General features: G+C 36.1%; 2 protein-coding genes across 2 annotated transcripts; both read left to right on the top strand.

Annotated features, from left to right (window-relative positions):
- The first annotated feature begins 6,210 nt into the window (after nucleotides 1-6,210).
- On the top strand, nucleotides 6,211-12,130 carry LOC131931090 (uncharacterized). Its single transcript, XM_059287793.1, has 5 exons — nucleotides 6,211-6,302; nucleotides 7,407-7,503; nucleotides 8,891-9,053; nucleotides 10,539-10,688; nucleotides 11,571-12,130. Exons 2-5 carry the CDS (start codon nucleotides 7,438-7,440, stop codon nucleotides 11,846-11,848), a joined length of 657 nt encoding a protein of 218 aa, XP_059143776.1. The 5' UTR covers nucleotides 6,211-6,302; nucleotides 7,407-7,437; the 3' UTR covers nucleotides 11,849-12,130.
- A 4,081-nt stretch (nucleotides 12,131-16,211) lies between these two features.
- Nucleotides 16,212-26,274, top strand: LOC131931077 (tRNA (uracil-5-)-methyltransferase homolog A). Its single transcript, XM_059287771.1, has 20 exons — nucleotides 16,212-16,231; nucleotides 17,417-17,661; nucleotides 17,847-17,938; nucleotides 18,174-18,249; nucleotides 18,352-18,403; nucleotides 18,650-18,731; nucleotides 18,832-18,886; nucleotides 19,013-19,089; nucleotides 19,322-19,370; nucleotides 19,497-19,560; nucleotides 19,708-19,814; nucleotides 20,322-20,468; nucleotides 20,668-20,771; nucleotides 21,460-21,505; nucleotides 21,687-21,747; nucleotides 22,266-22,387; nucleotides 22,643-22,718; nucleotides 24,747-24,878; nucleotides 25,328-25,424; nucleotides 25,853-26,274. The coding sequence occupies exons 2-20, from the start codon at nucleotides 17,428-17,430 to the stop codon at nucleotides 26,235-26,237; spliced, it is 2,058 nt and encodes a 685-aa protein (XP_059143754.1). The 5' UTR covers nucleotides 16,212-16,231; nucleotides 17,417-17,427; the 3' UTR covers nucleotides 26,238-26,274.
- The last annotated feature ends 30 nt before the right edge of the window (nucleotides 26,275-26,304 follow it).

Raw genomic sequence — 26,304 nt, 5'->3', positions numbered from 1 at the left:
TTCAGTAAACAATGGCAAACCGGCAGCTTTTATACTCATCTTAGGCAATGTACTGTAACGTTTTTTTTTATTGGCCCGTTCTTGGAGTTTCAAATAAATGAAAGGCTAGTTCCAAGGCCGAATCTGCATGTGTCCCACTTCATTATGAAATCAATCAAGGTCAGATCAAACCGGTTGGAACTGCCCCACGCCACCTACTTTAAGTGGGGAGATCGGAAAGTTCAATGAAATATTTTAATGATTCGTGTGAGCCAAACAGCCGTTCGTCATTCAGGAAGTATTGAAGTATATATATATATATATATATATATATATATATATATATATATATATATATATATATATATATATATATATATATATATATATATATATATATATATATATATATATATATATATATGTGTGTGTGTGTGTGTGTGTGTGTGTGTGTGTTTGTGTGGGTTCGTGTGTGTATGAGCTCGTGCAAAACCCATCTACAGTTGTACATATCATATATAGGGGTGGGGGGTGTCATTGAAAAGGGAGAAGTAATTCTTCTTGTAATGACAATGAGATTAATATCTAGGCGGTGTGTGTGTGTGTGTGTGTGTGTGTGTGTGTGTGTGTGTGTGTGTGTGGAAGAGGGGAGGTATGAGAGGTTATTGACCGGGACGGTAGGTCCATCTCCCATAAACTATATATTTCGGTCAATGACCTGTTTTGTTTTTTGTCAGTTTGAGATTTAGTCGTCTTGAATTCACGTTAACCTAGGCGCTAAACAAAAAAGAAATAGGTTTCTATTTTTTTCTGAGTGGATACATTTTTGGTTTGACCGCTTGTTCCATGCTTTTACTAGCTCCTCACAAACTATAACACTCTACCTTCTTGTGTTACCTTAAAACTATAACACTCTACCTTCTTGTGTTACCTTTAAACTATAACACTCTACCTTCTTGTGTTACCTTAAAACTATAACACTCTACCTTCTTGTGTTACCTTAAAACTATAACACTCTCTCTCTCTTTGTCTTACCGTACAACTATAATTCACTTTCTTTTTCACCGTAAAACTATAACATCCTCAATTCCCTTGTTACCGCAAAATTATAACACTCGCTTCTTTTGTTACAGTAAAACTATAACACTCCCCATTCCTTTACCATACAACCATATCACTCCCTCTTTTTCTTAACATAAAACTATAACATCCTCACTTCCTTTGCTACCGTAAAATTATAACACTCTCACTTTCTTTGTACCGTAAAACTATTACAATCCCTCTTTTTCTTACCGTAAAACTATAACATTACCTCCGTTTCTTACCGTAAAACTATAACCAGAGTTTCTTCCAGGCATCGCTTCAAGTCTACCACCCCGCCGAACAAAATGGAATTTATTTGGAAAATATATACTTTTAACAGTGTCCGCCCCCCGGAGATTTTAGCCAACCCCCCCCCCCCCCCCCGAAAATTTCAAGTGCCCCCCCCCCCCCCCCCGAGAAAAAAGTTTGGAAGAAACACTGACTATAACACTCCCTCCTTTTCTTATCGTACAATTATAAACCTCCCTCCTTTCGTTACAGTACTACTATCCGTTCTCTAGTCTTCTGGAAGTAGAACTTTCAGTCCGAAGATGAAGATCACATGTCTCAATTCCGTCTGTTTTTTTGGCGCGAATTTGAGTACAGTTAAGTTAACAGCCCTCTGTTCTAGTATTTACTACATCCGATCTAGATCTATATTATTAAGATAAGCAGACCAGTAAATTAAAAATTAAAATTTCGAGAAAATGAAGGGCAAAGGAACGACTCAAACACGTGGTGTAGAGAAATTATCTTGTGAACTGTAACTCTTCGAGTTTAGAGGAAAGAAAGAAGTGCTAAAATTGGTTCAGCGATGCCAAGATGGCTGATTCTCACGCCCACTCAGTTCTGACACAGCCGGGCGGGGTTCAAGGACATCGTCCTACATTGTGCACTACTGCGTACTCGGACACCATCTTCTGGACATCTATTGCGGCTGTTGGACTTTTCTGGATAGAGGACAATTCTGGCAGGACTTTTCTGGTGAAAAGGACATTTTTGGATGGAGGACAATTCTGGCTGAAAACAGGACGTTTCTTGTAAAGCGACGTAGTTAACAGTGCATTTGAAAATATGAATTGAAAGTTTAAAGTGAGTTATGTCTAAGTCCATTCGTAAAAAAAATACACATCCGGAGCAATGAAAGTTAAGCTCGCCTCACACTTTCCACCCTTTCCACTTTCGATCGTATAACCCTTCCCCTCTTTGTATAAATAGATTAACCAAACCAAGATTTAAACCCGGGACAATAGCAGACCTTCTGATACTCTAGTACCCAACAGTGGTATTTACAACAAGGCCCTGGTTAGTTTCACGCAGTGTTTCTTTCAGACTTTTTTCTCTCTTAGTGAGGGGGGCGGACACTGATAAAAGAATATATTTCCTAAATTCATTTCTGGGGGGGGGGGGGGGGGAAGGGAGGGGGTAGACTAGACTTCCTTCGGGGAACGCTTTGCCCCCTCCCTCCCACCCCCCTCCGAAGAGATGCCTGGAAGAAACTCTGGTTTCACCGAAGGAGGTGTTCAGCAGTTCAATGGGCCAGTCGTGTCCAGATAAGCAGCTGACCATTCCCTCGGTCCCACACCTTGCTGCCAAGGCTAATCAAATCACGATAAACTAGGCCCACATTTATGGGGAAAAAAATGTAAACTAGAATTCATGACGAACTTAGTCTAGTTTTTAATGAGTAAAAATAAATATTATTAATTCGTTCAGTACTTTTAGCACAGGCCGTTTTTAATTGGTGCAAACTAATTTAATTGAACTAATTGGTGCAAGCTGATTGTTTTAATTGGTGCAGACTAATTGAATTAGACCAATAGGTGCAAGCTGATTGTTTTAATTGGTGCAAATTATTTTAATTGATGAAAAGTCGTTCATCGCTAAAAATAAAAAAATAAAAAAAAAATACGGTGTTAAATTTAATTAAAAAGTACTGCTGTTTGTCAATGAAAGAAATGAAATAATTTAATAATGTATTTGTTATACTTAGGGATCATGACTGTTGTCAACTAGTTCTCAACATTGGTATTTTACAAAACGTGGTCCGGTTGATTGACGAAGGAACTGTCCAGCAGTCAATGGACCACTACTTAAACTTGAGGACCACTGTCCTCCACCACTTAAACTTGAGGACCACTGTCCTCCACCACTTAAACTTGAGGACCACTGTCCTCCACCAGTTAAACTTGAGGACCACTGTCAGTTAAACTTGAGGACCACTGTCAGTTAAACTTAAGGACCACTGCCTTCCACCAGTTAAACCTGAGGACCACTGTCCTCCACTACTTAAACTTGAGGACCACTGTCCTCCACTACTTAAACTTGGGGACCACTGCCGTCCACCAGTTAAATTTGAGGATCACTGCCACCACTTAAACTTGAGGACCACTGTCCTCCACTAATTAAACTTGGGGACCACTGCCCTCCACCAGTTAAATTTGAGGACCACTGCCACCACTTAAACTTGAGGACCACTGTCCTCCACTAATTAAACTTGGGGACCACTGCCCTCCACCAGTTAAATTTGAGGACCACTGCCACCACTTAAACTTGAGGACCACTGTCCTCCACTAATTAAACTTGGGGACCACTGCCCTCCACCAGTTAAATTTGAGGACCACTGCCACCACTTAAACTTGAGGACCACTGTCCTCCACTAATTAAACTTGGGGACCACTGCCCTCCACCAGTTAAATTTGAGGACCACTGCCACCACTTAAACTTGAGGACCACTGTCCTCCACTAATTAAACTTGGGGACCACTGCCCTCCACCAGTTAAATTTGAGGACCACTGCCACCACTTAAACTTGAGGACCACTGTCCTCCACTAATTAAACTTGGGGACCACTGCCCTCCACCAGTTAAATTTGAGGACCACTGCCACCACTTAAACTTGAGGACCACTGTCCTCCACTAATTAAACTTGGGGACCACTGCCCTCCACCAGTTAAATTTGAGGACCACTGCCACCACTTAAACTTGAGGACCACTGTCCTCCACTAATTAAACTTGGGGACCACTGCCCTCCACCAGTTAAATTTGAGGACCACTGCCACCACTTAAACTTGAGGACCACTGTCCTCCACTAATTAAACTTGGGGACCACTGCCCTCCACCAGTTAAATTTGAGGACCACTGCCACCACTTAAACTTGAGGACCACTGTCCTCCACTAATTAAACTTGGGGACCACTGCCCTCCACCAGTTAAATTTGAGGACCACTGCCACCACTTAAACTTGAGGACCACTGTCCTCCACTAATTAAACTTGGGGACCACTGCCCTCCACCAGTTAAATTTGAGGACCACTGCCACCACTTAAACTTGAGGACCACTGTCCTCCACTAATTAAACTTGGGGACCACTGCCCTCCACCAGTTAAATTTGAGGACCACTGCCACCACTTAAACTTGAGGACCACTGTCCTCCAGTTAAACTTGATAACCACAGCCCACCACTACTAAAACTTGAGGACCACTGCCACCACTTATTACATTGTGACGAAATCTTGTCCATCATGGGACTACATCGTGAACATTTTTTTTTAATTACAATTTTTAATTAATCCATCTGTTGAAAATCACGCCTAGGGGCCAGACCAACTTGGTTCATTTCAGGGTCAACTCACCGACATTTGATTGGTGGAACAAACAGCCAATCAGAAGACAGCATTGCCAAAATATTTGCCTAGACATACCAAAGTTCTTTAAATATTCTTCAACACTCGATTTTGGATAAGTTTTTTTTTTCCAAATTTCGGTATAAGTAAATTGTTTAAATTGTCGCGATAAGACATATTTTTAAAAATCTATTTAAATAACTAAAACAAAAGTCTGGTTTAATTGGTGCATTGCTACATCAGCAGTGTTTCTTTCATACATTTATTTATCAGAATCTTACTTTTACAGGCTGAAAATAATTTCAATACTAAATTAACATGTAGATTAATGTAGAAGATTAAAAACATGCACCACGTCAAGCGGAAAACGTAAGCGGAGAGAGCACTATTCAAGAACGATAACTCTGTATTTTATCATCCAGATGTATTTAAAACTGCTGCAGATGCATAGTTGCGTCCCCTTCTACCTAGAACTTTGTGGTGGTGGTACATGTAAGACGTCCGTTTTATCGCTGTGTAGCTTTTGTACCATTAAGAGGGAGGATATTAAATATTTATAGACAACCCTATAATAAACAATACAAACAAAATAACAACAAAAAAACAAAACCCACCAATATATCTCTAAATTCAGGTTGTTTCCCCCATTTTTTTTTGCCACAAACTAACGTTGGCTATTCTAGTACTTGACACAACCAAATAATGATACGGGCCGTCAATTAGCACGTCATATATCTATGGAGGGGGAGGGGTATTCGAAATTATTGGAGACTTTGGGGGGGGGGGGGGGGTAAGAAAGTACGACGACACATTTTACATTTGAAAACAAAATAATGTTGGATAGTGTATTTTAGCAGTAATTTCGCGTTTTTAAAAGATTGTTTTTGTTAATTGTAACAAAAATTTGTTAATAAACTCAATGTTGACTTCGTAGATGGTATCACCAACCCGTTCTGGCACAAACCCCAGATTTGGCCAGATAAAAAAAAAGTTAAAAAGTTTAAAAAAATTCAAGATAGTTTTTGGTAGATATATAATATATTAAACGAAAAAAAAATACCTCCCATCCTTGCAACAACGGTTATAGTATTTACAATAAGTGCAAGCTCTTATATTTAAATAATAATAAAATAATAATAATGATAATAATAATAATAATAATAATAACAATAATAACAATAATAAAAATAATAACAATAATAACAACAATAACAATAATAATAATAGTAATAATAATAATAATAATAATAACAATAATAATTTAGAAAATACAGTAATGCTTTAACTTTAAGCAGTTTTGTCTACACTTGGTTCACACAAGTATGCCAGGTATTTTCCAGCGTGTGTATGCCAGGTTTTTTCCCGTGTGTGTAGGTAGCGATACTTACAGACCATACTTGTATCACTTAAAGCCCGTACTGGTATCAAAGACGAGTTGAATGGTCCTAGCGACTAAAGAGCGTATCTAATACACAAGTGTTAAAAGTGAAAGTGGTCAAGCGTGACTGCACCTACCAATGGGGTTTTGTTCATTGAGGTGTGTCGATCGATACAGATGTGTATCGAACATTGAAATAAACAAACGCTAGTTTTATGGTGTCAAAGTGTGTATTTAAATGTGAGTTTTCGTGTTTTAAAATATTTACTTGTTATTTGAACTTTGCGCAATTACTAGAGAAGTTTTAGATTAATGACTTGTATTGTAGTTTAGCTCATTTACACAGATCTTTAAATACTAGAGAAGTTTAGACGAATGTCTTGTAAATCTGTTATAGTTTAGGTCATTTACCCAAATCTGTAATTACCAGAGAAGACTAATGTCTTGTACTATAGTTTTGGCCCTTTAAAAAAATATGTCCAAAACTGCCTTCATTTATTTGTTACTCTTATTTTTCACAGTGCTTATTTTCACACTTGTTGCGTTCATTATTGTTACATTTGTGACGATTATTCTTGTCACCATATTGAATTTTATGATTGTCACAATGTTAACATGTCACAATGTTGACTTGTCACAATGTTGACTTGTTACAATGTTAACCTGTCACAATGTTGACTTGTCACAATGTTAACTTGTCACAATTTTGACTTGTCACAATGTTAACCTGTCACAATGTTAACTTGTCACAATGTTGACTAGTCACGTTGTTGAGGTTCATTTTCGGACGTTGTTGCCGTTTAACATTGTGACAATGATGACATAAGTTATCGTCACAAAGTAGTATTCTCTGAATCCAAAATCACGTTTCTGTGATCAGGTAATATTTTTTTACTACACTACTTTTAGAGATACCAGCACATGCCAGGTACCCATTAGAGCTGAATGGGGAGTTGACTACTAAGGGGCCCATATTTGTTACAACCAGGTGCCCCAAAAAGTTGTCTCATGCTGTAACTATATATAAAGGGGGCCCTATGATTTAATAGACACGGGGGGGGGCATATTTTGGCAACCAGGGGCCCCGCCTGCGATTAATCTGTTCTTGCTAGATCAAATACCAGAATGTGAATATATTTAAGCTAAAAATAACTTCATCACAACAACACTCACTAAAATAACTGATCTTTGTGTGATATTAAAATTTACAATAATACTAAAATGATTGGCCTTTGAGTTGTATTATAATTTACTTTGAACCAAGGACGCAATAAAAGTGAATGTTTTTCAAAAAGTTGTTAAATAAATTAATTAGAAATCAACAATAATCCAGCCATATTGCAGACTGCCAGGACACATAGCATGATCCGATGAGATGGGCCTAATCAAAAGATTTCTGGCGGTTAATCCCCTTACTAAAGCCACGTTAATCCTCTTGCTGGTAAGTGCATTTTAAAATTTTTACTATTGATTTATCGCATCTAATTATGGGACGGAGTGGAGCGCTAGACTGCTATTCTCGAGTTCGAATCCGGGTTCAAGTCAGTAGAACCTCCCTGAGTCCACCCAACTCTGATGGGTACCTAACTCACGTTAGGGAGAGTAAAGGCGGCTGGGAATAGTGCTGACCACACTATCTCTTCATATGCCGAAGTTAAGGAATCATATGAACTCCACTTCATCTGCCCAATGGATCGTTAGGTCTAAAGAGGAATCTTTACTTATCTCATCTGATTGTGTTTATTGACATCTCCATTTTAAACTTAACTACATATAAAAGAAGTTAAAATAGTATCGACTGTATAATGAATATAAGACTGTTTACTGTCTTTCAATTAATGCAAGACACGGACTGTACACAATTATACACATTCTGTTTTTATTTTTAATTTAACTAAGTTTTTAAAAATTCTTCACCTGTGCTAATTAACACTTTAGCCTCGAACGATAAGGGACTAGATCTATATAAGATTATTTAAGTTAAAAATTCAGAATTTGATAATTGTTTTTAAAAACCTGAAACTTTAAAAAGAAAGATTGGTTGACAAGGTGTTGATGACATTTGTTAATTTAACAGGTGGCTAAGATTTGTAATTGGTTGAGTATGTGCATGAACGACTTAAACTTTTTAAAAGAAGTTGTCGACAAGGTGTTAATGACGTCTGTTAATTAAACAGTTGGCTGAGATCTTTAATGAAGTCTGTTAATTAAACAGTTGGCTGAGATCTTTAATGAAGTCTGTTAATTAAACAGTTGGCTGAGATCTTTAATGAAGTCTGTTAATTAAACAGGTGGCTGAGATCTTTAATGTTGATGACGTCTGTTAATTAAACAGGTGGCTGAGATCTTTAATGACGTCTGTTAATTAAACAGGTGGCTGAGATCTCTAATGTTGATGACGTCTGTTAATTAAACAGGTGGCTGAGATCTTTAATGAAGTCTGTTAATTAAACAGTTGGCTGAGATCTTTAATGAAGTCTGTTAATTAAACAGGTGGCTGAGATCTTTAATGTTAATGACGTCTGTTAATTAAACAGGTGGCTGAGATCTTTAATGTTAATGACGTCTGTTAATTAAACAGGTGGCTGAGATCTCTAATGTTGATGACGTCTGTTAATTAAACAGGTGGCTGAGATCTTTAATGACGTCTGTTAATTAAACAGGTGGCTGAGATCTTTAATGACGTCTGTTAATTAAACAGGTGGCTGAGATCTTTAATGTTAATGACGTCAGTTAATTAAACAGATGGTTGGGATGTTTAATGATGGTGACGTCTGTTAATTAAACAGGTAGCTGAGATCTTTAATGTTAATTACGTCTGTTAACAGGTGGCTGAGATCTTTAATTGGCTGAGTATGTGTATGAACGACTGGGCCCTCTATGACGACAGCGCTGCTAATGATAAGAACAAGCTGGGGTACGGAGTCTGGAAGAGGTGCGGCAATCAGGAACCGGATCCTAATTGTATGGACCTCGATGGCTGGAGGCTTAGTAGGTGTTTTTGTAAGGAGCTGGTGGGGGCTTAGTAAGTGTTTTTGTAAGGGACTGGTGGAGGCTTAGTAGGTGTTTTTGTAAGGGACTGGTAGGGGCTTAGTAAGTGATTTTGTAAGGGATTGGTGGGGGCTTAGTAAGTGATTTTGTAAGGGGTGGGGGGGGGGGGCTTAGTAAGTGTTTATGTAAGGGGTGGGGGGGCTTAGTAAGTGTTTTATAAGGGGCTGGTGGGGGCTTAGTAGGTGTTTTATAAGGGGCTGGTGGGGGCTTAGTAGGTGTTTTATAAGGGGCTGTTGGGGGCTTAGTAAGTGTTTTTGTAAGGGATTGGTGGGGGCTTAGTAGGTGTTTTATAAGGGGCTGGTGGGGGCTTAGTAGGTGTTTTTGTAAGGGGCTGGTGGGGGCTTAGTAGGTGTTTTTGTAAGGGGCTGGTGGGGGCTTAGTAGGTGTTTTATAAGGGGCTGGTGGGGGCTTAGTAGGTGTTTTATAAGGGGCTGGTGGGGGCTTAGTAGGTGTTTTATAAGGGGCTGGTGGGGGCTTAGTAGGTGTTTATGTAAGGGGTGGGGGGGATTAGTAGGTGTTTTTGTAAGGGACTGGTGGGGGCTTAGTAGGTGTTTATGTAAGGGGTGGGGGGGATTAGTAGGTGTTTTTGTAAAGGGCTGGTGGGGGCTTAGTAGGTGTTTATGTAAGGGGTGGGGGGGATTAGTAGGTGTTTTTGTAAGAGGCTGGTGGGGGCTTAGCAGAGGCGTAGCGAGGGGGGGGGGGCGGGGGGTGCGGACCGCACCGAGTGATACCATTTAGGGGGGTGACACCAAGGCAAAAAATAGCAAAATATATAGAGAAAAACATGAGGGGGTGCAAATCGAAAGTTCGAGGGGGGGGGGGATGCAAATCGAAAATTTGAAAGTTTATCACCTGGAAGTGTCGCTGCGCCTCTGGGGGGTGACACCATTAAGTACCGCAGCGGGTGACACCCGACCTCGCTATGCCACTAGGGCTTAGTAAGTGTTTTTGTAAGGGTCTAATGGGTGGGGGTGGGGGCTTAGTAAGTTTTTCGTTTTTGTAAGGGGCGGGTGGGGGCTTAGTAAGTTACTGGTTTTTGTAAGGTGTGTGTGGTTTAGCAAGTAACTGAAGTAAGGGGTGAGTGGAGGCTTCGTAAGTGTTTTGTTTTTGTAAGGGGTGGGTCGAGGCTTAGTGGAGGCTGATTTTTTTTGGTTTTGTAAAGGACGGGTGGAGCCTTAGTAAGTTATAGATATTTATCGTTAATGTTAACATCACCCCTCAGCAGTAAGACTGAGTCGTATATAAACCATCATACAAACAAACAACACATCCTTACCATTATGTGAAAGATCACTTTTAACACACAAAAAAGTTAATTAAAAAAATGTTTTTAATGCTTAAAACATCATAAGCAGTTAAAATGTGAGGTTTGTTAAAAGTTTAAAAAAAAAATCATTTTTGGAAGAACTATTTCCCCACACACAGCTTGGTACGGCACGTTTCAAGGGTTTGCCATCATCGCCTTCTTGGCTGTCAACGTCGCCTTCTTCTTCATCGTCCTCTTCATGTTCGTCTCCTCCTGTGTGGGGCGACAGGAGATTGAGAGGATCAGCGCCATCTCGTGTTTTGTTGCCAGTAAGTTCGATTCAAATTCGTTTTCATAACAGCCAGTGTCAGGATAATTTTTAAACTGATATCTTTATTCTTAGTTACATGAATAATTGACGGACATGCTGATGAAAAAAAATCACAATATTTTAACGTTGAGACAACAGGTTTGAAGAGGAATTTCTTTTAGGCATCTCTTCGAAGAATGCCCCCCCCCCCTCCTCTGGACGAAATAGAATGTATAAATAAAAAATATACTTTTAACTGTGTCTTCTTCTACCCCGGAAAATTAAATCCGCCCCCCCCCCCCCCCGAAAATTCCTAGCCCCTATCCCGTTCCCCCCCCCCCTTCCCCGCCCGAGGAGAAAAAGATAAAAAGTCTGAAGGAAACATCGGTTTGTAGTAAGAAAGTATAGCATGGAGAGGTTGGGTGGGTTGGTTAGAGCGTGTCCAAAATATTTTCGAATACAAGGGGGGTGGGTGGTTAGGGGTTATTTACAGAAAGTGCAATGACACCATTTTGCAATTAAAAAGTTAATGTTAAAAATTGAATTTTAGCAAAAAGACTCCCCCCCCCTCTTTTCCGTAAATTGCAATAAAAATTAATATAAATATTCTCAATGTTGAACAGAGTTAATATTTTAGTAAGTAGTAATCGATGTTTTTTTTTTAAATTGTAATTTTTAGGTGTGTGTGTGTGGAGGGGGGGGGGGGGTTAGTTTGCTGAGATTTTACATCATTTTAGTGGGGGGGGGGGGGGGTGACTTTCTGTTCGGTGGATGGAGGGAGATAAAAGTCGTTAAAAAAGTGTGACGTCGTTTGACGTTTATTGGTGACCCTTTTAGTTGTGTAAGCCTAATAGTTTCTTATTAATAACTTAATTTTTTTGTCGGAATTTTCTTTTTGCAGCCGTGTTCTATGTGGTGGCAATCATTATCTTTGGCGTCAAGTTTGACACCACATACGACGCTGGTTATGACAGAGAGATTTTGATGTCCGGCTTTTACCTGGCAATAGCTGTCGCCGTTCTCTGCCTCGCTGCCGGGGTTTGTGCAGTTATCGCCAGCATCGGCAAACAACAGATAAAACCTTCCGGCGACAAAGGCGGGAATGAAGAACAACAGCAACAGGAAGAGCAGACTTCTGGCAGCAGAAATCCTATTTTCGCCCATGGATTTTACCGCTAACAAAAGCCCCCCAATCTGAACCCCAATTGTGAATATTTATTTCTTTTGCTGTGATTTTATAATACTATTCAATTATTCTTTATTTAAAATGCGTTTTCTTCTATAAGTGTAAACTCTGTAGTACAATTTTTGTAAATTAATTATAAAACATAATAAATACTGTTTAAAAAAAAGATGTATTCTATAATAATTAATATGTATCATGAGTTGCGGCATAAGTAAGTAAAGTTACCCTTTCTAACATGACGGTCCATGGGGCAAGTGAAGTCGAGTTCACATATTTTTTTAGGGGATAGTGTGGTCAACACTATGCCCAGCCGCCTTTACTTTCCCTAACGTGAGTCAGGTACACATAAGAGCTGGGTGGACTCAGGGAGGCCCTGTATACTCAAACCCGGACCAAGATACAAACTCGAGAGTAACGGGTTAGAAGTCAAGCGCACTACCACCCTACCACGTCGTCCCACTCCACATAAACAGTTCAAGCCAAACCGCTCAACCCTTAATGTCAAATGGCCAAAATGAAGTAGAGTTTATCTGTTTCTTTCGGCATGTGCAGGGATTGAGTGATAAATGCGATGTCCAGCTGCCTTTACTTGCCCCGGTCGTGGTGTCCTCACCAAAGCTGACGTCACTGACTTCTAGTTTCACTTTATCAACCACGTGATCAACTACACCGTCGATGATGATTGTGATCTATTTATAGCACCGCCTGCAGGACCAAAACCCAGCTAGTGATGAAAAAAAAAATGCTAAACACCGAAAGATAAGATAAGAACAACTGAGCCACATTGATGAATAGACCAAGTGTATGTAAATACGAAAGTATGAGAGCACTTGTAAATAAAACTTTAAATACAAGTTAGAAAAAAAAAAACACCATAGATTGTGCGTCTATGGGGTGTTCATTACTAAGGTATGGAGTCAGTTCACTGAAGGCTGTTCATAATAATGTTTTGAAAATGATTTAAAAAGCTCATTCGACGAGAATATTGTTTATCCCTGTAATACAACAATTATTTAATGAAAGCAATGACTAAAATAAAAATGCTTCTGTTTAACCAAGTGACTCAGCTTTTGGTTTAAATAAATGAATAGTGTACACAGTCGCCTTTTCTTTTAGTGCTACCAGTTTAAAATATTGATGCAGATGTAAGTAAGCAGAGTTTCTTCCAGGCATTTCTTCGGAGGGGGGGGGGCTCAGTTCCCCGAAGAAAGTCTGTCCGCCCCCCCCCCCCCTCGGAAAAAAAGTCGTGAAGAAACACTGTAAGTGAAGTTCCCATTTCCAACCTGACGGTCCATGTGGCAAATGAAGTAGAGTTCACCAAGCCGTCCCCCTAAAGAAATTTTGACTTTCTTTTTTTGAAGATGGTGGGGTGGGGGGGGGGGGGTCGATGGACTTTCTTGGGGGTATGGGGGGGGGGTGGGTGGGGTGTCCCCTCCGAAAAGATGCTTCAAAGAAACTCCGGTTGCAAACAAGTGGTTACGAGGGTATTGTAGATACTCTTATCTTTTTTTTATATCCCCAAATCATGCTGGGTACACATTAGCACTAGTTGTGTTAAAAGACCAAAGAGAAAGACAGATAAAAAACGATAATCAGGCAGGAATAGTCTACAATTTTTATAACCTAAACCATCACAATCCAGAACATAATACACCATGCATATCTCAATACGTGGTCTTGTATCCCAGTTTTATAAATTTCCTACTGTAAAAGAACACATACTGAGTTGTATTTCGACCAAAAATATCGTATGTATCAATCCACTAGTAATAAAACAATACGACACAAACCCCATTTGATAATACTCTCCAAGACATATAGGCCTACCGCCCCATTCGTTAGTTATAGATCTATAATCTATGGGGTCATCCATAAATGACGTCACACTCGTAGGGGAGAGTGTGTGTGTGTGTGTGGGGGGGGGTCTGGTGACGATGTGTAATGAGAGGGAGGGGGGAGGTTCAGATGTTGCGACGTCACATTTTTGCATTATAAAAAAGCAATGTTAGAAAACGAATTTTAGACGTTATTTCGCGTTTTAGATAACAACTGTTTTAATAAATTGTAATAGTTTAGACAAGATTTTGGAAAAATATCGATGTTTAAAAAAATTCAACTGCAATTTTGAGGGGGGGGGGGGTTGTAGGTTGAGGTGTGACGTCACTTTAGTGGGGGTGTCTGGCTTTTTGTGAGGACGTGTGACGGAGGGGAGGGGGGAGGTAAAAATCGTCAAAAAAAGGGTGACGTCATTTATGGATGACCCCTATATGGAGAAAAACTGACGAGGGTATAAACATGTTGCTACCTGGGTTTCATAAGCTTTTAAACACAATGCTTTAGCACATTACCATCTTCTTCTTTACTGGCCTCTGTGTATTATCAATAAAATAAAGATTTTTTTAAATTAAAAAAATATGTTTGTAATAAATTTCGAACTTATTTATATGAGTTGTAGCCTATACAATACTAATTAGGGGGCGTGACACAACATCGAAAACATTTATTAAACAATCGGACGTTAAAAATTATGTTTTATCCAAATATTATTGTAAAATATAAGGAAAAAAATTCATAAAAAACGTATTAATAACAAGCTTTTATGTAATGATGCACTAAAAAGTAGAAATAAATTATAGACTACTATTTAAATAACTATAAAGAAAAGCGTGTGTCACTTTAGTATCTATTGGATACCTTTACTAATGTTAAGGAAGACACCCACGCTTTTCTTTATAGTTATTTAAATAGTAGTCTATAATTTATTTTCTACTTTTTAGTGCATCATTACATAAAAGCTTGTTATTAAAACGTTTTTTATGAATTTTTTTTTCAGTACTTTACATGTTTTATTTACACACAATAGAGTTACATGACTAAAAACCATTGCGCGCCTACTGAACGTGATGTTCAATAGGCGCGCAATGGTTTTTGAACGCAGCCATTACGTGATGGCGCAGCTATTGAAGGTGATGACGCGTGTGGTGTGGTTGGCTAGACATGCCTACTAATTCGGTCCAAATTTTTATTAATTCATAAAAAATTAATTAGGCATCCAATTAAGTCAAATTTAGTTTCAGATTGCATTGTCTTCATGTCTTGACCCACGTGTCAAATGTGAATCGTATCGGTCAAGTAGAACTGTCCGAATTTTCAGTCCAGCGTTTCTATCTAGACTGACGACTTACGACTGGCGACTGACGACTGGCGACAGACAGAGGAAGTGAGTTAAATAAAAGCTTGTAAAAAAAAATGACATCAAACAGAATATGCAAAATTGTTGGACGGGGGTAGGGTGGGATGAGACCCTCATTTACGACACAACTAGTGACACCTGACCTCGCGACGCCACTGCTTCTAAATTCGAATTGTTTAATTAAAGATACAACATTAAAAACTGGACCAAACTGGTTTGTTCCTGCCACAAACCACTTTAGTTCAGATCAGGCATTACAAATTTTGACACTAATGGTTCGGTTAATTTTAATTTAAAGGTTGGGGATGGGAGGCATCCATAAACGACGTCACAGTACTAGGAAAATGGGGTGTAAATGTAAACCGAAGGTTGGAGTTGGGATAAGAAAGTGTGTCATCATACTTCTGATTTACAAAAAAATATTTTTATATTAGCAGAATTCTGATTTTGCAGTATGATTTTACTACTTAAAAACAAATGTTTTGATTTGATCAGCGAATCTACAATCTACACATGTAATACAGATTCGAACGTTAAAATTGTCTGAACAAAATAGTGATTAGGTAACGGTGTTCTTAATAAGGGAAACTACTCAAGTAATATTTTGGCGAAATAATCCTAGTTTGGTTATATACCCTTATATAATGAACTTTTTATATTAAGTGGGTAGTCGGCCAGTAGTGGTGGTGCTGTGTGTGGGGTAGGGGTGGTGGAGGGAGGGAGGGTTGACTTTTGATATGATATGTGACTTTGGGAGGGGATTGAGAATCGGAAATATTCATTGTTACATTACATATTATTTGGCATACACAATGTATGTGTACATTTTACATTTTTTTAAAGGGGGGGGGGGGGATCGAGAAAAATATAAATTATACTGACTTTTTCAATTTTTGTTTAGTTTCAAAACATTTTAAAAACAAAATAATTCTAAAATCTGTAGAAAATGCGTAAAAACACTGCACACTATTTTAAAAATAACCGATCTCCATTTTTGGGACTTTTCTGAGTAATCTTACTTGGTTAGATTATAAATTATAGATTCTATAGGGTTTTTTTAAGTCCAAAATAAATGTTAAAAATTCATACTCCTAAATAAAGATAATGTTCGTATTACAAACAGCGTAAAAGCAAAAAATTTTAATTTTATGACAAAAATATTTTTCCTATATTTCGACAAATGGTAAGACCTTTTGTGCATGAATCGAATTGATCGCATTTTTAATGCTGTTGTAAATCCATTGCGTGTCATCCACGTTATTGTTGTTATTATTCTAAACTCCAAAGTGATTGAATTAGTGAAATTACTCTTTTAAACTCTTAAATTTAAAATAACTATTTATCATAATCGTTTTGGGACCCCGTTTTAAAATATAATCGGCTGAAGCTATCGCCCCCCCCCCCCCCCCGTTGTGGTAATTTAATTACTAATTCATTAGTCACTAGGCTATTCGGCTATTAGTTTAGTCTATCTATAAAATAAATAATTATTATTAATTAGGCCTATAGGGCCTAATAATAATTAGTTAATAATTAGGGCCTAGGCCTAGTATTTTTTTAGTTTTATTAATAAATTAGTTTAGGCCCTATTTAAATTTTAATATTTAGTATTTATTTAGGCTAGTAAAATTATTTGGTTAGTTTTTTAAATGTAATATTTTTTCAGACACTACGGCACTATGGCCACTAAATGTAACGTTTTTCTTCTGTTTCTCGTTCTCTCTCAGACGATCAAAAATGATGAAGAATAAGTCGTCTTCTGCAAATCTTTTATTTGACTATCTTTCTTGACCGGGAATTGTCAGTGTATTAGCGTGCATCTAAAAACTAAAAAGACTATAGTATAGTAATAGTAATAGGCCTAGCGCCAAAACAGTTTTATTAAAAAATTAATTAAATAATAGGCCTAAATATGATAGGCCTATAAATCATAAATAGGGCCTATACTTTATTACTTAGTAGTAACTTAATATTAGCTTCAGCCAATTCTTTACGCCATGGTCCTAAATTGATAGATTGCCATACATTAAATAGGCCTACTTAATAGTAAATACTAGTTAGTTAGTATTAGTAGGCCTAACTTCTTGCAGTTGTCCTATTCTTAATCCTGATTTATCAATATGGTTATAGATAAGAAATAAGAATAATATTAATAATAAGGCTCAATCAATAAGGCCATGATAATGATGATATGAATTCATTGCTTAGAATGTTTTGTTTTATTTTTAACAAACAATAATTTTTTTTTAGAGTTTGATTTAGGCCTATATAATGTATATAAAATTATATTTCTAAGTATTTTATTAAAAATCACATTTACAGGATTTAAAACCTATGTCTTCAATCTTCTAAATCTTATTGCACACAGTCCAAGCAATTATGGAGCTACAGGAAACAAATAAACTAACAAAACACAAATTAGAACCAGATAATGGAGATACGGATGACAACATGAAAAAAAGTAAACTGAGTGAAGACATTATTCAACCTGATTCATCCCTGGATGAGGCAAAAGTTGAAGCACTTGATCCTCTAAACTACACTCGGGCTGAAGAGTTCACTTCAGAGATTTTTAAAATCCAGATATATAATCTTCCCAAGTTTGGATTTAGTGTAAGTGATGTTGCATTTAAAAACAACTGTATCATTCTTTATTATAATGCAGCTTTTATGTTGTAAACATAAAAAGTCATTATCATTAAGCTAATGTTAGTAAAAAAATTAAATATTATAACATAGACTACATGTAGTTATGTTTTTCCTATAGTGTTTTAATGAATTAATAATTATCGTTTTAGGACTTGAAAAAAAGGCTGAAATCATCACTTCACTTGAATCCACATAAAATTAAACACATTGACAAGACACTTGTGACCTATGTTTGTTTTAAGTGAGTTGTTTTCACCTCAATTAAATAGAATCATGTATGAGTTATTAAAATTGGTTAAAATCTGATTCGTGGGTACACTGTACAGGTTAGTCTGTCAGAACAGCTTTTACAACAGTGTTGACTTGATGGAATACTTAAAAATGATTAAAACAAAGCTATTACATAATACAGTCTTAGGACTTTGGTAATTAACAAGAAACAAATGTATTTTGATAAAAAGCCACTTTCATTACAGGAATGCATCAGATAGAGATGAAGCATTAAAGAAAATCAATGGGCATGTTTGGAAAGGGAAAACTTTAGAAGCCAAGGTAAAATTTGAATATTTTTTCCTTAGAATTTAGTTTAATATTTCATTTCCAAAACTGGTTATGATCAGTTATCAGTACATTATTATAAAAAAATTGTTTTAGATTGCTGCCCCTGTTGCAGATCCTTATTTACAGAAGCGTTTACAGGAAAAAGGTATTTTATCCATTTGTCATTTGTTTGAGCTTACCTGTAGTTACTGTTGTACTTGGATTACTTTATACTCATTTGTATATATATATAGGCCTATATACTTTGATATACCTCATGTCTTATTACTTTTTTGAGGTTATAAAATTTGTGGAATGTATTTAACTAATTAAAGGCAAAAAAGTAAAGAAGAAAAATAAACGGATAAATTAAAATATTTGTAAAATAATTTCCATTATGTTTGACAAAAAGGTAATGGCGCTTCCAAGAACAATAATGCTTCCAACATAATTGAAGAGAATCTACCACTGTCAGCAGAAGAGGCAGAAAAAAGGTACTTAATTCTAAATAGATTATGACTTTATTTTCTAAAATTGAAACTACTTTTTCAGTGTGCACACCAGAAATCTAATGTTTTTTGTTTTTTTTTTCAGACTCCGGGCCAATGTTATTCCACTGTGGAACGTTGATTACCCACAACAGTTGCAGGTGAAAAACTTTCTAAGTCTAAGCATAAAAAAAAACAACCGGTGTTGATCAATTTGTATATTGTAATTATAGTGTAATTTGCAAGTTCCTTAACTGCCTAACCCATTGCAAATTTTTGTTGCTTAGATGAAAACTGATAAAATAAAGAATGTGTTGAGTCGAGTGCCTAAGAACAGTTTTGTAAAACATATGTTCAAAGACAGGTACTTTTTTTTATTGTTTTTACTTGTGTTATTTAATCTTTAACAACATAATATTTTTAACATATGATGGTTTTGTTTTATATCTATATTTATGACAATATATTTCTCTTTATATATATATATATGTATGTGTGTGTGTGTATTTTATAAAGAATTTATTTATTATAAAGAGAATATGACATCTTGTCTTAGGAAAATAAACAAACCATTTATAACATACTTTTTTCCGTAGGTGGAAAAATGGTGGAATGGCGTGTGAGTTGTTACAAATTGTCCCATCTGTGAGTAAACTTTTCTTAACTACCATGTTGAAAAATAATTTGTTTAAAGTTTTTTTTTTTTTTTTTTAAATATACTAAGTATAATATTTCTTCCAAGACATCTACAACTTGTTTAAACTTTTACAGCCCATTATCACAGAATACAGAAACAAAAATGAATTCACTATTGGATATGGTTCAGATGCTAAAAGTAAGGACAGTATTTCGCTAATAAAACACTTAAAGACATTCTTTTCAAAAGTATGTTTCAAGCTGCTTTAGGCAAGAAAAAGTAATAGTCATGAACATGTAAAAAAAAATTGGTGTAGATTATCTTATAAAATTTTCTGTGCTTCAGCTAGGATGGTAGGGTTCAGATATGGCATGTACAAAGATGGAACAACATCAGTGGGAGACTGCACTAATCTGGGGATAGTCATGCCTGCTGCCATACCTGTCATTAAGGTACTTTCTTTTACTGCTGTATGGGTCATCACTGCAGGATTATTAACAAAAAAAAAAGTCTCAAGTTAGACTCATAGGCTCGAGTCCATTATAGGTCAACTCTCAGTCTAGACAGCTCTAATGAGTACTTGACATGAGTGGGGTAAAGTTAAGCCATTTAATTTAAGCATAGAGCCGACCATGCTATACCTTCATAAGCCGAGAAAAAAAAAAGTTTGTCTGTTCTATGGTCTTTAGGGGTACTTTTTACTGTCAATAGTAAGTCACTCCTATTTACATTCTAATTATAAAAGTTATTGCTTTGTTAAAAGCTCCTAGCTGCTTTTCTTTAATTTCAATGATTGTTGTTTAGTTTGAAAACTTATGATCAGTATTTGTGGTTTCAGCTTTAATAATTCAATTTTAATAGCTCTTGTTTAGTTTGGGAACTAAGATCAGTATTTGTGGTTTCAGCTTCAATGACTGTTGTTTAGTTTGAGAACTTATGATCCATATTTGTGTTTTCAGAGTTTTACAGAGTTTGTGTCACAGTCAGCCTATCTGCCATTCCACCAGCAGTCAGGTACTGGGAACTGGCAGACACTGACTGTTAGAACTTTAAGGACTGGAGATGTCATGGCCATGATTGATTTCTTTCCTAGGAAGCTGGATCAGGTCTGCTGCGTGAATTGTTACAGTTAATGACCCATTTAGAGATTTAGACTTTTAAGTTTTATTCTGCAGCTGCTACCTGCTTTTAACTTATGTAAAAAATATATCTAATTGTAAAATATTAATTTCTAAAAAGTAAGTGATATCTCAAAATTAAACATTACAAAAGAATTTTTGAAATTACTAATGTACTTGTCCTCAGTCTGAAATAGCTAAAGCAAAAGAATCAGTTAAAGATTTCTTTACCACAGGACCTGGTAAAAACACGAACTTCAAGTCTCTTTACTTCAGGGTTGCTGGCAACAAGTAAGTTGGATTACATTTATTAAAAAAAAGTTTGTTTTCTGATTTTTAAACATTTTTGTATAGTGCTGTACTGTAGATATCTACTCAATAAGGGTAGAGATAAAAAATTTAAAATGTGAACTTCTTTTTTTAAAAACCTGGTTCTTTTTTGTTTTTTTTTTAGCTCAAATTCCATTCTGGAGAATTGCGTTTATTAACTCGTCTTTTCTGGGAATGTGTGTTTGCAGCTTTAAGTCGTATCTCCTCCTCAACGAAGCAATATCGAAGACTAGTTCCAAAAGCAAATTTGTTAAGCAAGTTCCGAGGATGATAGTGGGCCAAGAAAATTCCCGAATTCCTTCCTGGATTTCACGGAAAAGCCAAAAAACCTTGAAAAAAATGCAGTTTTTTGCCCATATCTCGGCAACCAGACCACTTAGCGACTTGAAACATTTACCAATCGATTCCTGCCATAATTTAGAACAATATTGCCGAAGAAAGTTTTCAAAAATATCCTTTCGTTCGGTCACAAATTTTAAAATTACATAAACACCTACAAACCGATCGTTCTCCTAGCTTGAACGCACCCCAGCATTATACGTCAGAGCTATTTTTAGATAACATAAGGAAATTGCGCTAAAATTGTCACTAGACTTTTTAATTAACTTGTTTACAAAACTAAGTAAATTTCTCATTTTTACATTTACAGGGGCCAAAAAGTTAAAGATGGCTTGGAACTTTTACGGGGAGAACCAGTAAGTTTTTCTGTTAAAAATAAGTGTTGCATTCAAGCTAATATTTGTACCACAGTTGCATAATGTTACATATTGATCTGGGGTAAGCTGTATCAACTCAACTATACCAGTTTCAAGTTAAATGTTTATTTTAGAACTGTTCAGCCACTAATGCTAGTGTATAATTCTTTTTTTTTTCTAGCACGTTTATGAAACTCTACTAGATATGAAGTTTCGCATTTCACCAGAGGCATTTTTTCAAGGTTAGTCTTTGAACATTTTGTCAGTACCTTATGTGTGGCATATCTCCTGTTCAGTGCCATGTCCTGGCTTAAAAAACAATTAGAGAGATTAGCATTGAGTCAAAAGCAGCTTAACATGCTGATTGTGATACAAAAATGTGTTAATAGAGAGAGGATGTTAGGCATAGTCTGTGAAAAAAAAGAGGCAAAGTACCATTTCGAACCTACAGGTGAGGAAAGCAGAGTTTGCCTGTTTCATCATCTTCAGCATATGAAGGTATAGTGTGGTCAGCACATGCCCAGCCACATTTATGTCTAACGGGCCTGAATCCCAACTCGAGACTGTTGGGTTAGCATAGCAGTCTAACATTCTATCATTTTGTCTCCCTTAGTTAGCACTAGTTTAACAAGACTTTTAGGTTAACAATAATGAATTTCACATTTTTGAACCTTTGCATCTTTCTATAGGATTTTAACAATTTTAAAAATCATAATTATTAAAATACTTTTTTTTCTTATTTTCTGGAATTGAAATACAGTAAACACACTAGCAACAGAAAAACTGTATGAGTTGATAGCAGAGTGGAGTTGTGTATCTTTGAAAACTACAGTACTAGACATCTGTTGTGGGACAGGGACCATTGGTCTCTCCATGGCAAAGGTTTGGACTTGTTTTCTTATTTCCTTACAATAAGCTAACTAAGGATTTTAACAATTTCTTTTAACTTTTTGAATAACACTTTTCAATTAATCAATTTAGATTTCATTTTATTAACTGGATGATTTAAAAAAATTATTTTAATGTGTTATACTGAATAAATTGTTCTTTTACTTTTGTTTGAATTCTAAAATATACCACAAGCATTTCTAATCAGTTGTCATATATTGTCTTATCTCTGTGCTTGTTATATGGTAGAGAGTGAAGTCAGTGATTGGTGTGGAGATGTGTGAACAAGCAGTAGAAGATGCTCAAGCTAATGCCACAATTAATGGTGAGACTTCCTCAAATTTAGCTCTTCTGTTTGTAATGTTTACAATATGTAATAATTGCATCCTGTACTTTGATAGCAATTAAAAAAAACCCCACTTATTTCAAGAACAATTAGAAAGGCTGCTTTAACTCGTGGTCTTCATTAGCAGACCATAATGAGGTTAACCCTATCCCTACAACCCTATTTCACTGTATTCGGCTACAAGGCGGGTCATTTTGACCCATATACTTTTTATATAAGAATCTATTATTGCATATGTATATTTTTTATAGCATAACTATTATTTCAATGATAGATGGACACTAAAATTATAGTGTATACATTTCTACACTAAATTTTAGTTTTAGGTAATTTATTATTATACTTTTTAGGCATAAATAAAACTAGACGTTACTAAATATAAAATCTTATACCTTTACTATCAATTTATTTTTCATATGCAAGAAAACTTAATCACAATTATTATCAGTTTGCACAGTAAATCTATATAGACTAGAGATAGAATCTATATATTTGACAAATAGTTGATATTTTCCCATCTAACATGTTATCGTATCTCACATAATAACTTTTGTTTGGATGACGCTATTGGGCCCAACACTCAGTGGGTGGTTTCAGAAGGCTTCTTTTTGTCTACTATTTGATCTAATGTGAATTGCAGTAGCTTGGACAGTTCTCTGTGCTCAATGCTCAACTTGGGGCAGAACCAACTTTTTTGACAATATACAAATTTTGTAAATCTGCTGCTGTCTATTTGTAATAGCTGTCACTTTGTATTTCAACTTATTGGGGACATTAGTTGGAAATTGAAAAATATGGTCATTAGCTACCACTTAGTTTACCCATTGGGGCATGTTGCTAGAGCCATACATGGATGATTTTATGCAGTCTTTCCATTTTGATGTCATCATTTTTGCATCAATATGCATGCTTGACACAGATTAGTAGCCAAAAACTTAGTTCAATGTAAAGTACAAAGTTATCAGAGATTGATACATAAGTTATCTCTATATCAATATCCATTGATTTATCAAAATATGGTTCCATGTACTTGAAAGCTGGTCAAGGAGTTGGTCCTATTTTACCCAAGTATGGTTGGACTGTCTGAGGTGACATGGTCTAACATCTATGGACCATAAAACTGACCTCATCAGATGGCTTTTTTCTACAAAAGACTGCATAGATGCAAATCAATATTGGCTTCCTGCTGTATCTTGATTATATCATAAATACTTTATTGACAGTATGGCCCTAATTTCCAAATTCAGCAGCAAAAATAAGTTCAGGTCTGATTCATCGCTTTCGAATTGGTACAGTAGCCAATGAACCCATGCAGTCATCAGTTAGTACGTCTTTGTATCTCCTTACAACTTCTCAATGTGTAGGCCCAAACCTAGCAATCCACTACAGTTTCATTTGTAACAAGAAGGTTGAGTCTAAAAAACATGCTATCAACAATGTTGAACAAAGGATTGTTGTGCTTCGGCGCTGAAAAAAATGTTTCTAATTGCTGTCTTCAGTAAGGCAGGAAGGGATACAAACTTATGAGCCCAAAAGGTCTAGCTCCAAGGGAAGTTGTTTGAAACTTCTATAGATTTATACCACTTTCCCCTGCACTAGTAGAGTTTTTCTCTATATAAAGGTATACGGGTCAATTTGACCCATGTTAGTAGGGAGAGGAATAGTGAACCTAAACCTGCTCACCCTCATGCACACGTGCAAAATTAAACATTCATTTTTATGCTGAAATCAAGCATTGTATGTGTAGGTAGCATATCTAGAAGCTCAAAACAATTGGTCCAGTGGTTGACCAGTAATTAACTAAAATGTAGCATTGTCGGGTCAATTTGACCCGCCTTGTAGGGATAGGGTTAAACATTAGCATATCAGTGACAAACTTTGGACTTGCTTAAGGCCTTAGCATGAAAATATGTGTTGATGAAGACCTTGTCATTGTTTTGTCCCTTGTGTGGCACCTTTTTCATGTTCTTTGTATGAAATTCAAACACATTTTTATTTTGTCCTCAGGAATAACAAATGCAACATTTCACTGTTCAAAAGTGGAAGATGTGATCAGTAAGATAATTTCATCATTACTCTCATCAACTGAAACAGTAGAGGATATTGTTGCTGTAGTTGATCCCCCAAGGGCAGGATTACGTGAGTTGATTTAGTTTCAAAGAACAGTCATCCAACTTGATCTTCCTGACCAAAAACATTTGTTTTATTTCCTCCCTTTACAACATGGAGTATTTAGACAAGCACTAAATCAGTCAATCTTAATTTTTTATGTTGTGTTTATAAAAAAGACTTTTTAAAAGCAACTCCAGTTCAACAGTTAAGTAAGAAATAATTAAACTTTTTACCCATTATCATCTCCTAATATACTGGGAATGTAAAATATGGAATTTTTAACGACTAAAGCATTTTGGTTTGGGTAACTGTTTCTAATGCAGAGAGCAAAGCAGTAGTTACATGTGAGCAAAAAGTGCTTTATTTTTTAATTTTAAACAACAAAAATATATATTCCAAACTGATTTTAGCAATATCTGTCATTTTTTATAACACTTTAAAAATAATAAATTGAAATGACATTTCTCTTCTTACAGATAAGGATGTCATTAAAAGTTTGAGAAAATGTAAAGAAATTCAGCGATTGGTGTATGTGTCCTGTAACCCTGAAAGTGCTTTAGATAATTTTATTGAGTAAGTTTTAAAGCTTTATTGAAGAAGTTTTAAGGCTTAGATAATTTTATTAAGTTTTAATGCGTTAGATAATTTTATTGAGTAAGTTTTAAAGCTTTAGATAATTTTATTAAGTTTTCAGATAATAGTATTGTGTAAGATGGCTTTCGATAATGTATTGAGTATGTTTTGAAGCTTATTATTTTATTGAGCAAGTTAACACTTAATATAATTTTATTAAGTTTTTATTTTAACATAAAATGTGAGAGATTAGTTTCTTATCATGAAACTATATAGGCTCATTCAGCAGGAGGGAAAGGTTCAAATTCACTCACTTAATTTCTTCTAAAATATAATGACAAATGTTTACTTGTTAATTTGTTTTCTTCTTGTGTCTGTTCTTGTCACAGAAAATGAGTCTGTAAACAACCATATTTTTTGTTTTGCAGTCTGATTCGCCCTGAAACAGGCAGGCACAAAGGGCTGCCGTATACAATGGTCAAAGCTGTCCCAGTTGACCTGTTTCCTGGCACCAACCATTGTGAGCTGATTATACTGTTCACCCACCACACAGAGGAGAGTTCCAGTCAAAATATGGCATCAACAGAAGGTTGTGAGCAACAAACAGCCTCATCATTGTGTGTACAAACTGAATCTCTTCCACCATCTAAACAAGTGGAATCTCTGCCACCATCTGAACCAGTGGAATCCACCACAGAAGAGATTTCTGATAAAAACTGCAACAGCGATGTTAAAGTTGATGAGTGTGTAGAAGAACATAATGAATTACCTCTAACAAGTGCGCCTGATAAAACTGATGATCATCCAGACTAAAACAAAATTGCAATATTTCAATAAAAGTTATCTGTCATGATATCAGGATTTTTTTTTTTATCTCTAT

The sequence above is a fragment of the Physella acuta genome, unplaced genomic scaffold (assembly GCF_028476545.2).
Source record: "Physella acuta isolate Inbredline_101_S28 unplaced genomic scaffold, ASM2847654v3 ptg001889l, whole genome shotgun sequence".
NCBI lineage: Eukaryota > Metazoa > Mollusca > Gastropoda > Physidae > Physella > Physella acuta.
This window is presented reverse-complemented; position numbering and strand designations above follow the sequence as displayed.

Excerpts from the sequence above, each read along its gene's own strand:
- LOC131931090 (XM_059287793.1), top strand. The coding sequence starts at position 7,438 with ATGGGCCTAATCAAAAGATTTCTGGCGGTTAATCCCCTTACTAAAGCC. Across the intron at positions 7,504-8,890 it reads CCACGTTAATCCTCTTGCTG|GTGGCTGAGATCTTTAATTG; the intron begins GTAAGTGCATTT and ends GTCTGTTAACAG. Across the intron at positions 10,689-11,570 it reads CATCTCGTGTTTTGTTGCCA|CCGTGTTCTATGTGGTGGCA; the intron begins GTAAGTTCGATT and ends TTCTTTTTGCAG.
- LOC131931077 (XM_059287771.1), top strand. The coding sequence starts at position 17,428 with ATGGAGCTACAGGAAACAAATAAACTAACAAAACACAAATTAGAACCA. Across the intron at positions 19,815-20,321 it reads CTGCCATACCTGTCATTAAG|AGTTTTACAGAGTTTGTGTC; the intron begins GTACTTTCTTTT and ends TTGTGTTTTCAG. Across the intron at positions 21,748-22,265 it reads ACCAGAGGCATTTTTTCAAG|TAAACACACTAGCAACAGAA; the intron begins GTTAGTCTTTGA and ends ATTGAAATACAG.